The sequence below is a fragment of the Papio anubis genome, chromosome 7, assembly GCF_008728515.1.
Source record: "Papio anubis isolate 15944 chromosome 7, Panubis1.0, whole genome shotgun sequence".
Taxonomy (NCBI): Eukaryota; Metazoa; Chordata; class Mammalia; order Primates; family Cercopithecidae; genus Papio; species Papio anubis.
This window is the reverse complement of record NC_044982.1, coordinates 46,753,072-46,766,755: the sequence shown is the minus strand read 5'-3', so window position 1 is coordinate 46,766,755 and position 13,684 is coordinate 46,753,072. Positions and strand designations below refer to the sequence as shown.

The window sequence follows — 13,684 nt, the reverse complement described above, 5'->3', positions numbered from 1 at the left end:
GTTTTTTCCCCCCCCCACCCCCAGGTAATGTTGACTCAGCATTATTACAAACAAACAACTTTTGTCTTTTCCTAGCTTTCTTTTTGGTTGCACAAGCTATTGTTTCTCTATGGGCAGTGGAAAAGCACAAAGCCTCTTCACCGTTCTAGCACTTTCCTGCCTCAGCACTCTGCACTACCTGTTTCCTTTTCTTGGAACTCTCTTCTCCCAGATACCTATATCCCTAATTCTCTCACCCCCAAATCTTTGCTCAAATGTCACCGTTTTAAGAAAAATGACCCTAACCCTCCATCTCAAATTGCAACTTGCCTTCCCCTCCCCACTCCTGGCAATCCTATTCTCCTCTACACTTCTCTGATTTTTCTTTTTCCCATATTGCTTATCTCCTTCTTAAATACTGTATAATTAACATATTTATTATGCATTGATTGTCCCCTCTTGCTAGGGAAACTCACACACACAGCATGGTAAGCTCCATAAGGTCAGGAATTTCTGACTATTTTGTTCACCAATATAGGCACCTCAAACAGGGCCTGATGAATAGTAGGTACTTAACACATACTTGCAAAATAAGAGAAAGTGATTGTTTTGGGGGGCAGAGGACAGAGTCTCACTCTGTTGCCCAGGCTGGAGTGCAGTGGAGCGATCTTGGCTCACAGCAACATCTGCCTTCCAGGTTCAAGCAATTCTCTTGCCTCAGCCTCCCGAGTAGCTGGGATCACAGGCATGTGCCACCACACCCAGCTAATTTTTGTACTTTTGGTAGAGACAGGGTTTTGCCATGTTGGCCAGATGGTCTCGAACTCCTGACCTCAGGTGATCCTCCCACCATGGTCTCCCCAGTGCTGGGATTACAGGCATGAGCCACCATGCTGGGTCATATATATATATATATTTTGAGAAAGAGTCTTGCTCTGTCACCCAGAATAGAGTATAGTGTGGCATGATCTTGGCTCACTGCAGCCTCAACCTACAGGGCTCAAAAGATCCATCTACTTCACCCTCCCAAGTAACTGGGACTACAGGCATGCAACCAGCATGACTGGCTAATTGTGTTTTCAATTTTTCTTAGAGATGTGGTCTCACTGTGTTGCCAAGGCCTGTCTTGAACCCCTGGGCTCAAGTGATCCTCCTGCCTTGGCCTCCTCCCAGAGTGCTGGGATTACTGGCATGATAATCCCACCTGGCCAAGGAAAGTAATTTTGAAGTTTAGCATTAAGCACAAATATCAGTATTGTGTGAGAAGACAGGTTAGAAGATTCCCCCAAATTGCTAATGATACTTCATTTAAAAAGTGACTTAATTTTGTGAGCAACAGACCAGTTCAAATCTATACATCTCAGCTAGGCTTCTCATTATACTTTTTTTTTTTTTTTTTTTTTTTCATATGGCAGCGCCTCTTTTCAAGTTAGACCAAAAAATCTCAGTAACAAAAGGAATAATAGTAAAGATTGTCCTTATTGCCTAAGGATAGACAGAACACCAGAGAAAACAACTATTAAATTTAAATCCATGGGTGCACACACACATTTATCCTGAACAATTATTAAAGCTTCTTTCATTATATGGGCTCAACTTATATGAAGACCTCACTGGAGGCAGGAAAATCAACCTGAGATAGATATTTCACTACAGATATTTGGATCCTAGGATTCTCTACCAATTATTTGGAACTGTTTGCAAGTGTTAATAAGTAATTATTCACCAGAAAGTGAGGAGAGGAGGGGTTTGTCCATATAAATGAATAGTCTGGAGAGGTGGCCAGTGAGAAAGGGAACCTGGAGAAGACATAGTAGGTGGTTTATTTGGTTTCCAAGGCTGTGTCTCAGTCATTATCATGCAAATCTCACTCAATTCCCCCACTGCAGAGGCCACAACAGGGCTCCTGGCTCTGATTACCTCTACTTGGCCTGTTGCATATCCCTCTAGACCACTGTCTCCTCCCACCAGAGTTATCTCACTAAACACAAGTGTCACTTGCTCAGTGCCCAGCCCCTGGGCTCTGCACTGCCTCGCTGGATAATTCTTAAACTCTGCAGCCTGGCATTTGAGACGATGTGAATTCCACCTGGTCACAGCCCTGTTGCCACCATTCCTCTCACCCTCCACTCCAGGCATACAAAGCCCTTCACAGTCTCACACTCACTTGACCAGCTTTTCCAGCCCTGTCTTCAACTCTCCAATTCAAATTCTAATCTCCACTAATAGAAACTACCCAACACTTCTTCAACACTGGATCCTTCCAACCTCCACATCCAAACCTCCGCCCTTCAATCTCAAGCCATTAAACATAAGGATCTTTAAATGTCACCATCTCCATGATGAATATGCTGACTGTCTTAGTCCATTTAGGTGGTTGCAACAAAAAGACCATAAACTATGTAGACTATACACAACAGAAATTTATTCTGGAGACTGGGAGGTTCAAGATCAAGGTGCCAGCAGATTTAGTGTCTGGTGAGGGCCCACTTCCTACATGGCCATCTTTTTGCTGTAACTTCACATGGTAGAAAAGGTGAGGGATTCTCTCTGGGGCCACTTTTATAAGGTCACTAATCCCATTCATGAGAGCTCTGCCCTTGTGGCTTAATCACCTCCCAAAGGCCCAACCTCCAAATATCATTGCCTTGGGGGTTAGGATTTTAACATATGAATTTTTGTGGGGGATGGAGGTGCACAAACGTTCAGATCACAGCACTGACGAATGCCTGCAGGACCTGATCCCATCCTATTGTTCTCCCTCTTCATTCTCATAGCACTGAATTTATACTGCTCATGTAGCATGTATCACATACAGTTTATATATGTCCATATTACCTTCTTCCAAACTGTCAGCTCCTGGAGTTTGATGCTTATGTATGGCACATTATATTGCACATAGTAAGCATCCAATTCAAAATGAATATAAATAAATGGACTGTTCAATCAATCCATTAATGAGTGGGCTTATTTTGTGCAGTTACTGAGAACAAGCTACAACTAATTAATGCAAATTACAAAGAGGACATTTTAAATCTATCGTGCAAAAAAGAGTCTAAAATGTGAGCTATCCAACAATGAAATAGAGCAACAGTATTCTCAGAACAAGAGTATTCTGATCATGGTAGACACAGGCAGAGAGAGACCCAGTGTTTGTCTAGACAGAAACCAGTACTTTGTAGAAAGTTGGATGAGACAACTGCAGAATTCCCTTCCAACTTTCCATGATTTTTATACTAATTGGCTACCACTGTAGTGTGACACAACTTCCTTTTGAGTTATTGCTTTCCTGTGTAACAGAATCAATATAATTTCCCCCAAGGTGATGCCTCCGAGAACAGGGGCTTCTAAGATGTACAGTAATAATTGAGGGAACAGAATCTAAATGACATCTATATTATTCTATAAATAAAATATTATTGAGAGGCTATAAATATAATCCACAATTGGGAAGAAGTCCCATTCCTACCCTACCAGCTCTGTCTTGCTCAGAAAACCCAGTATGAAATTGGAAGGACCCCTTTACCACGCTCTAAAAATACTGCCAGCTAGAGGAAGAGAAGAGGAGCAAAGTTATTTGCGTAAATGACACATTTTATTTTTAAAACTGTTTTCACACATTTTAGACGGGATCGTATTAGAATCATCATAAAAACAAAGAATAGTTCAAATACTTTGAATGTAGTTATGTCCCATTTAAAAAAATTGAGCTAAATACCCTGAAAAATTCTCAAGGTTCTAACTCACTGAATTTAAAAATATATACACGTGATATGGTGCCTATGAGTTAGAACTCTTGTAAACAGAAACTCCTCCTAGACAGTAAATTATGTTGGAGCAGAGTCCCGTGGGGATTGTTGGAACTGAGAAGCAGAACTGAGCCTAAGGGCCCAGGAAAGCCAATTAATTCTTGTCAGCACTTCCTGCAGAGCTGGCAGATGTGGGAACTGAGAGAGCACAAGCCATTTGCCCCAGGTAGGAACCCACATTGCCATATTGTTAAATACAAATCCACTAAATAAAAGTGCCTTGTCTAGACTAGAAATGGCCACATAACCAAGGATTCTGTGGAATATCTGATTTCCTCAGATATTGCTCTGCAGCTGTTTCCTGGACCATCTAGAGGTCTAATTCACACAGAGGCAAATGTACCTTGACAGTCGCTGTGTTAACCTACAGATGCCCTCTTGGGAGGTGGCTGTTCTGGGAGGACACAGCTAATTCAGTTACCTGGATGCATTTAAAATGGTATTGATTTTCAAAATTTCAATTTATATTAACTTCAAAAAAGTACTTATAATAAAAACTGAAGGATTCACAGGCCACTATTTCTAGTCAAAAGCTAAGTAGGAGAAGGATGAAAAGAAGCTGAAACTATTGCCATTAAATCCCAATATGTGTTGATAAAAGTGAAGTTTTTTAATCTACTGATGCAGAGGTCAGAAACACTCATCATGAGGCAGACAAATTCAGTAATCTCATAAAGGGTAGGTGTTTTATTTTAAAAATTCTCTGGCAACACTAAGGGATAGGGTGACAACAATGACTTGCTGAAGATGATTCTACTTTTCTCAAGGAAAAGCTTTAATCCTAAAATTCTATTAATAGTTCTTAACGCTGACTCATCCTCACAGAATGGAGTTCATTCAATTGGTGATCCATAGCTTAGGCAGTTTGTATTCTGGTTCTACCACTAACTGGCAGTTGTGAGATGTTGGGCAAGTTAGCCTCTTAGAGCCTTGGTTTATTCATCTTTAAGATAAGACAATAATAATTCCCACCTTATTGGGCTGCTAGGAGGACTAAATGAGATAATGCCCTTAGATCTTTGCCTGATACATTGTACACATTCAATAAATGAGAGCTGTTGATTTTCTTACTATCTCTATTTTTCAGGGAGAACTCTACTCATCTCCAACATATTACCATCTGTTCGTTAGTTTCTTCCTTTATCTCTAATACCTCTCACGGTAGATTGGGCCAGAAGGAGTTTCATGTATCCAGTCCACACCCATGCTCTCTGGGGTCTGCCTTAGATGCTAAGTCCCCAGAGTCCAAGGCCATGCTGTCTTCACAGCTCCACGAGCAGGTGGCGGTTCATTAAGTACTTTCAATGGACATAGATCCTGTCATGATTGTGATGATGACTGACTTGAGCACAAAAAGCTGAAATTTACCAAAACTACAGATAGAAAAGGAATGAGAGGGTTAAGTGCCTACAGATGAGCTTTCTTCCTGTGGACAGAGCCTATTCTGACTTGCTAGGGTTGAGATAAGGAGCTTATGGTTTAAGGTTGTACTTCCACAACTCTATAAAGCTCCTCTTACTGCACTGAAATGGAGACAGAAAATGCCAGAAAGAAAGATAAATAACAAATTATACAAAAAGGTTTTCTGAGAACAGAGATAGAAATGCTCCATTAGACAAACATCTGGTTTACCCTTCTCCCTGGAATTAGAGAAACAAAAATGCCAATTATTGTTTGAATAGAGCCAATATTAACAGGTATAGGGGACATTAGTCCTATTAAATTGAGAAATTTTTTTTTTAAAGTGTGGGCATAATAAAAAAACTGTAATGACAGTGCAGAGGGAGGTGCATGTTAAAATTCAAGAATTAAAAGCCAGAATCAATGACCGAAAGTAAATCTGCATTCACCTTTCCCAGAATCCCCTGCCCTAAGCTGCCCATGTGATGGATAGCAGCAGCCTGCACAGAGGTTAGGCTGGGAGGCTTTTTCCCTGAACACTCCCACTCACCTTTTCAGCAGGCCCACAGTCTGGAGGCTGTGATACATTTGACAACAGAGCCCTCCATGAGGGATGAATATGCCAGAGAGACTCTAGGAAGCTCTATGTCACCTAGAAAACATTCTCTTTCTCAAATTAAGTGGACTGTGATTTAACATGACAAATGGGTACTGAGAAATCCAGGTACACCCATTTTCAATCAGTTTTATCTGTATGGTTAGTTAAGAGAGTTAAAAATAAAAAGAGCCTGCATTCTCTAGCAAAAGACTAAGCCAAAGCTGATGAACATGTTTGGGGGTTTAAGAATATGAGCAACTACTCTTTCCTCAACTCACTGCCTTATTTAAAGCTTGTCTGCCAGAATAATAACTTTTGCTTTTGGTTTTGCATAATTAATATTTAATAAAAATGATTCAGCAAGTTGTTCTCTTCTCTATGAAGGGCCAAGATTTGCATTGCCTAGGATGTTTTCACTTTAGCAAAAAATTCTCTTAAAGGAAAAATAATTGCTTTAGCAGACAGACTAGGGTCTAAATCTTTTTCAGAGTCCTCAGTAGTACCTTGGAAAGCATAAAGTTGCAGAGCACTGAGATGAAATGATGGTGAAAGTTCTGATAAGCTTGGAATCATGTTTTGGATCTTGTTTATTTGTTTTTGCCTGCTGTTTAAAGATGGAAATGTGATTCTGTGGTCTTCTTTGAGAAATAATCTTTTTTAGGGAAATGGTAGAGGTGAATACTTATTTATAATTTACTTAGATCTTAAGAAAAGATGCCTAAAATCCTATATAGACATTCCTTTGCTGTTTTGAAGAATAGGTTTATTGATATGTAATTCATATACCATAAATTTCACTCTTTTAAAGTGTACAATTCAGTAGTGTTTGTATACTAATAGTTATGCAACCACCACCACTACCTTCCAATTCACCTAACTAATTTAAATTTAAATGTATTCTGCTCCTAATGTTTCCAATCAGAGAGGGCTCTAAGCTACCTTTACTATGTAAATAATTACCTTGGAACAAAAACAGGGGCTATCCCCAAACATCTTTCTATTGATAGAATTTTGCTCTCTGATTTCTAAAGAGAAAAATAATTGTTCTTGGTCAGATTCCCTCAATGCTATGTATAACATGGATAATAGCAAAAAATGTGTATTATAAATTCGTTTGCACTTCAATAGCTCTTTTGCTCCCTCCCCCCACATAGAATTATCTAGCCAGTCCCTATAATTTTTTTTTTTTTTTTTGTCTCTGTTGCCCAGGCTGGAGTGCAGTGGTACCATCACAACTCCAGCAACCTTGACCTCCCGGGTTCAAACAATTCTCCCGCCTCAGTTTCCCAGGTATCTGGGACTACAGGCATGAGCCACTGTACCCAGCCCTTTCATTTTTAAAAAAATACTTTATTCTTACTATTTTTTGAGCAGATTTAAGTTCACAGCAAAATTGCAAGGAAGGTACAGAGATTTCCCATATGCCCCTGCCTCCACACAAGCTGCTGTGGTCTGAATGTCTGTGTTGCCCTAAAATTCCTGTGTTAATATCCTAACCCCAAAGATGATAGTATTGGGAGATGGGACCTTTGGGAGGTGAGAAGATCATATGGTTTGGCTGTGTCCCCACCCAAATTTCATCTTGAATTGTAGCTCCCATGATTCCCGCATGTTTGGGAGGGATCTGGTAGGAGATAATTGAAACGTGTGGGCAGTTTCCCCCATACTGTTCTCATGGTATTGAATACGTTTCATGAGACCTGATGGTTTTATAAGGGGAAACCCCTTTCGCTTGGTCCTCATTCTCTCTTTGTTGCCTGCCACCATGTAAGACATCCTTTTGCTCTTCCTTTGTCTTCTGCCATGATTGTGAGGCCTTCCCAGCCATTTAGAACTGTGAGTTAATTAAACCTCTTTCCTTTATAAATTATCGAGTCTTGGGTATGTCTTTATTAGCAGTGTGAAAACGGACTAATACAGAGCCCTCATAAGTGGGATTAGTGTCCTTATAAAAGAGACCCAAGGGAGCGCCTTTGTCTCTTCCACTACTTGAGGATGCAGAGAGGAGATGCCATCTATGAACCAGAAAGTGGGCCCTCACCTGACACTGAATCTACCAGTGCCTTGATCTTAGACTTTCTAGACTCCAAAACTGTAAGAAATAAATGTTTGCTGCTTATAAGCCACCTAGTTTATGGTGTTTTGTTACAGCAGCCCTAACTGACCAAGACACATGGTATATTTGTTACAACTGATGAATCTACAACAACATGTCATCACCCAAAGTCTGTAGTTTACATTAAAGTTTACTCTTGGTGGTGTACATTCTGGGTTTGAACAAAAGTATAATGACATACATACACCATAACAGTATTATATAGAATATTTTCACTTCCACCAAATTCCTGTGTTCTGCCTATTCATCCTTTCCTCCTTCCTAACCCCAGCAACCACCAATCCTTTTACTGTCTCCACAATTTTGCCTAGTCCAAAATGTCATATATTTGGAATCACCCATAATTCTTTTTATAGCTTTCTTTCCATTCCATGGCTACCTCCCTAGAGAGACACTTATCACCTTCTCTCAGGAGTACTGTGATTGTTTCCTAAGTGTTCTCCAGCTTCCAGCCTCACCTCTTTTCACCCTGCACTACTCTGCACATGGCTGACATATTCATCTCCCCAAAGCAGCACTATTACCACGTCACTTGTCTATTTCAAAGCCTTCTGTGACCATCTTTGCCCATCCCTTGGCTTAGAATTCAGGATCCGCTTCAGCAGAGTCCCAGCCTGCCTTTAGGGTTTTATTTCTGAGACTGCACAAAAAACACAACTGCTTAAGCCCACAAACATAACGTAAGATTTTCTACTTCAGTGCCTCTGCTCAAGCCCTTCTCCCCAATTGAAAGGCTCCTTCGCTCTTTCCAAATCGCTCTTTCCAAATCGCTCTTTCCAAATCCAAATAACATCTCTGGTGAAGTCCTGCCTCCTCTGGGAAGTTTTTTCCTGTTACCCCACTCCTCAGTGTTTTCTTCATCTCCACCCCAAGGGTCATGACCATTCATCTGGGACTCACTGGCTTTCCTGCCTTTGTTGTGAGTTGTCTTTTTCTATATACTTGTTAAGAAACATTTCATATACATCTTCATATCTTTGCACAGTCTGTGCAAAGCAATTACTGATTGGATTATTACCTCCATGTTGCCATCTGATTGAGTCACATTCAAAAGCCTTTGGAATAAGCTTTACCATCAATCATGTGTTAATTCAATGAAAAAAATTTCTGAATGCTTACTATGTGCAAAGCACCAAACTGAAGGACATTCTCTTATGTACATAGGCTTAGTAACCTAGTGTGCTCCCAAAGTCTATTACAAAATCATTGTTTGTAAATGGAAGCTCAGGTGCCCTTGGATGCAGCAGAAGTGATGCTGAGTGGGTTGCAGTGTCTGCTGATGGATCATATTGGGAGCAGACAGGTCCCATATGGTACATCATATATCCTGATTCGTCTTTTTGGTCAGGCATGGCATTGTCAGAAAAAAACAAAGAAGGATTGGAAGAGCTTCTTCAGGTCATCTAGTGCAAGGCCTTCCCAATCTTAGGAACTTATCCACAAGACTCAGAAGTATCCATCTCCCAACCTTATTTTAAACATTTCCATTAATGTGATCTTATTGCTTGCTCTGCACACTTAATAAATGTTGTAATTACCAGCCTGGGTCCTGGGTTCAAATGCATGGCTTTGAATACTGACTCCCCCATTTACTAGCTGTGTGACCCTGGATAGATTATCTAATATCTTTGTGCTTCTGTCTCATCTGTTTATAATAATCACCATTTCAAAGAATTATGGTGGAGACTAAATGAGATAGTAGAATCAAAGCACTGAAAGTCATACATGACACTTATTAAGGGCTCATTATTATTTTTAAAATTGAACCCCAAAATATCTCACTGTTGCTTCCAGGCTTTAGTCCCGGTTTTGTCTTCATCTATTAGTGAAAACAGACACCTCAACAAATAATTAAAAAGCAATACAGCACATAAGGGGAAATTCCCCTAATATATAAAGAGTTCCTAGAAATCAGGAATAAAAAGACTATCGCTCCATTAAAAAAAAAAATAGAGGGGGCCCAATTTTTACGCACACCAGAAGACAGAGGTCCTCTTTCCTTGCCTAACACAGCCATGGCTCGTGGTCCCAAGAAGTATCTGAAGCGGGTAGCAGCTCCAAAGCATTGGATGCTGGATAAATTGACCGGTGTGTTTGCTCCTCGTCCATCCACCGGTCCCCACAAGTTGAGAGAGTGTCTCCCCCTCATCATTTTCCTAAGGAACAGACTTAAGTATGCCCTGACAGGAGATGAAGTAAAGAAGATTTGCATGCAACGGTTCATTAAGATCGATGGCAAGGTCCGAACTGATATAACCTACCCTGCTGGATTCATGGATGTTATCAGCATTGACAAGACGGGAGAGAATTTCTGTCTGATCTATGACACCAAGGGTCGCTTTGCTGTACATCGTATTACACCTGAGGAGGCCAAGTACAAGTTATGCAAAGTGAGAGAGATCTTTGTGGGCACAAAAGGAATCCCTCATCTGGTGACTCATGATGCCCGCACCATCTGCTACCCCGATCTCCTCATCAAGGTGAATGATACCATTCAGATTGATTTGGAGACTGGCAAGATCACTGATTTCATCAAGTTCGACACTGGTAACCTGTGTATTGTGACTGGAGGTGCTAACCTGGGAAGAATTGGTGTGATCACCAACAGAGAGAGGCATCCTGGATCTTTTGACGTGGTTCACGTGAAAGATGCCAATGGCAACAGCTTTGCCACTCAACTTTCCAACATTTTTGTTATTGGCAAGGGCAACAAACCATGGATTTCTCTTCCCCGAGGAAAGGGTATCCGCCTCACCATTGCTGAAGAGAGAGACAAAAGACTGGCGGCCAAACAGAGCAGTGGGTGAAATGGGTCCCTGGATGCCATATCAGACCTTTATACGTAATTAAAAATATTGTGGCAGGAAAAAAAAAATATAGAGGATATAAACAAACACTTTGCAGGGAAAAAGATGTATGACCCTGAACATAAAAATGCAAATTGAAAAATCCCTAAAATGACATTTCTTCCTTATCAGTTTGGAAAAAATTCAAAGAAGTTTGGCAACACACTCTTTAGTGAGGTTGGAGGGCAACAGGCATTCTCATATTAGGAGGAGGCTGGGAGGAGTACAATACGCCATAACCCCAATGGGAGGCAATTTGGGAATTCCTATCCAGATTACAAATGTATTTGCTCTTGGAACCAGCAACCTTCTTACAGGAATTAGTCCATAGACACATTTGCCCATGTACAAAATCGTAGGTTGTAGCGTAAGTTGAAAAAAAATTGGAATCAAATATCCATCAACAAAGCCTAGCTAAACAATGTATTTCTATACATAGAACACTGTGTAGCTGTACAAGAGTGAAGACAATCTCCATGTATTGAAGATTTCCAGATAAATATTAAGTGAAAAAGTGTGTTGCAGAATATGTGTGTATAGATTTATAGTTATAGATATCTAGATGCAGATATATAGAATACTAACTCTCATGTAAGAAAAAGAGGAATAAGAATATATGTTTGTATTTGTTCACATCTGCACAAAGAAAACACTTGAGAGAATACACAAGAAACCAATTATTCACCATGGAGGTGGGATAGGAGACCGGAAGTGGAAGGGAGATTTTCTCACTGTGTACACTTCTTTTTAAAAATTATTTTCCTTTTTCAACCAAATCAATGTATTACTCTTTAAAACTTTAATTTCATTTAACAACAAAGAAAAAGAAAACAATACAGGATGATAGTATGAGTGTTGCACAAATTATTATGGGAACCTCCAGCCCAGCTTCCTTCTTCCACATGACAGAGTTTCAAACATTTGAAGACAGCTATGGCCTGTCTTAGGTTCTCAACGTTCAGATTAGAACCTTCTTCATCCTCTTCTTCACATGTTTTGTTTTCCCTGCACTGTGAGCTCATAAGAAACATGAGCTGAACCATGTGCTTCACTTTTCCCTGGTGCTAAGCACACCCCTGACATCTAGATTTTTGTTTGGTAAGTACTTATGGAACAAATCAGTGAATATGTTTCCAGACTCATCGTGCTAGTTCCAACCAGAGAATACACGGTAGTTCATCCTGGTCCCTCTAAAATATGACCTGGACCTAATGATACCGAATGATTCAGAGGGACAATAATGATACAGAGGGGCAGTGAGACTATTTCCTCTCCTAGTGTTGAGTCCCTTGACTTAAATTTCCTATTTTTATTCACAGATTTTTATAGCCACTGTCCACACTATTAGCTATGTTGCATTTGTGGCCAACTAAAACATGCCAGTACATAAGTTGTCAGTGTTTTTAAACAACTGCATCATTTCAAAATGCACTTTTAGCCACTGCACTGGGTGTATCTCATAAATTTGAAAGACATTAAAGTCAGAAGCAAAGAATTTTCATGCTAATTGTCTTAGACCCTCATACGGTTTGGCTGTGTCCCCACCCAAATCTCACCTTGAATTGTAACAATCCCTATGTGTCAAGGGCAGGGCCAGGTGGAGATAATTAAATCATGGGGGCGGTTTCCCCCATACTGTTCTCGTGGTAGTGAATAAGTCTCATGAGATCTGATGGTTTTTATAAGGGGCTTTCCCCATTTTGCTCAGTCCTTCTCTTGCCTGCCACCATGTAAGATGGGACTTTGCTTCTCATTCGCCTTCTGCTATGATTGTGAGGCCTCTCCAGCCATGTGTAACTATGAGTCAGTTGAATCTCTTTCCTTTATAAATTACCAAGTCTCAGGTATATCTCTATTAGCAGCATGAGAACAGACTAATACATCTACCATTGAAAACAGACTGAAGAAGACCCTAGAAAGGGAATTTACCACAGTCTGGAATAATCCACAGATCAAGCTAAAGCCAGAGTTGGGGTTTCTCAATAGAATGTGTTTTATTAAGGGAAATCCAGGGCCACACAGCACAGGACCATCCCTTGTAGGGGTACAGTCAGCCAGTGCCATGTCTTGGTAAAAAAGAAAGGTGCCCTTCCTCTGGTGGTCACAGACTTGTGCCAGAGGCCTGCATCCTCTGCTGAAAGCCTTGGATTTTGTGCCAGTGCTGGGAATTGAACATGGGTCTCTGGGATCTAAAGCAATATCATGGAAAGTGGTATCCTTTGGGATGCACATAGAGCAAGCAAATGAGGATGATTACTAAAGGGGTAATGCTGTTAGGAACATGACATGGCAGACAATGTGGTGTGATGTGGTATGTGGTATGTGGTGTGGTGTGGCATGCTGTGGTGTGGCATGACATGGTAGGCAGTAGGGTGTGTGTGCTGTGCTGTGGCATGACGTGACAAGGAGCATGGGATGATGCAGCAGGGCATAGCATGGTATATGGTGTGGTATGCTTCATGGTTACAGCATTCCATTGTAGAAAAATCACAGGCATCAGAGTCCTGGAGTTGGACATCCCCATCGAATTACTGGTCTGGGGTTGGACATCCCCATCAAATCACTGACCTTTAATAAGTCATTAAACTTATAGGAAGGCCCGATGTCCCCACTTGCAAAAGGAGGATAACAACAACAACTAACATTTAAAATATATGCTCACTATGTGCTAAATGAGAGCATTAAATACATGATCTCATTTCATGTTTTAACAGTCTATAAGACCTTTTGTTTAACCACACCCATACTACTGATGAAGAAACTGAAGCTTAGAGAGGTTAACGAACTTGTTATTAGGAAGACAGCCAGAAGCGGCAGAAGCAGAACTCAGATTTAGGGCAATATGACTCCAACGCTGATGCTATCCACACTATTCTTGGAATTGTTGTGATGATTAAAGGAGACTGGATGGTTTGTGGCAGGCTTCTCAAGCTAA

General features: G+C 40.6%; 2 protein-coding genes across 2 annotated transcripts in view; one reads left to right on the top strand and one right to left on the bottom strand.

Moving 5' to 3' along the window:
- The window catches only part of RTN1 (reticulon 1), a 282,573-nt gene that overhangs the window by 158,549 nt on the left and 110,340 nt on the right, over positions 1–13,684 (bottom strand). The window lies entirely within an intron of this gene.
- LOC116275938 (40S ribosomal protein S4, X isoform-like) lies at positions 9,868–10,772 on the top strand. Its single transcript, XM_031669136.1, has one exon. The coding sequence runs from the start codon at positions 9,919–9,921 to the stop codon at positions 10,708–10,710; it is 792 nt and encodes a 263-aa protein (XP_031524996.1). The 5' UTR covers positions 9,868–9,918; the 3' UTR covers positions 10,711–10,772.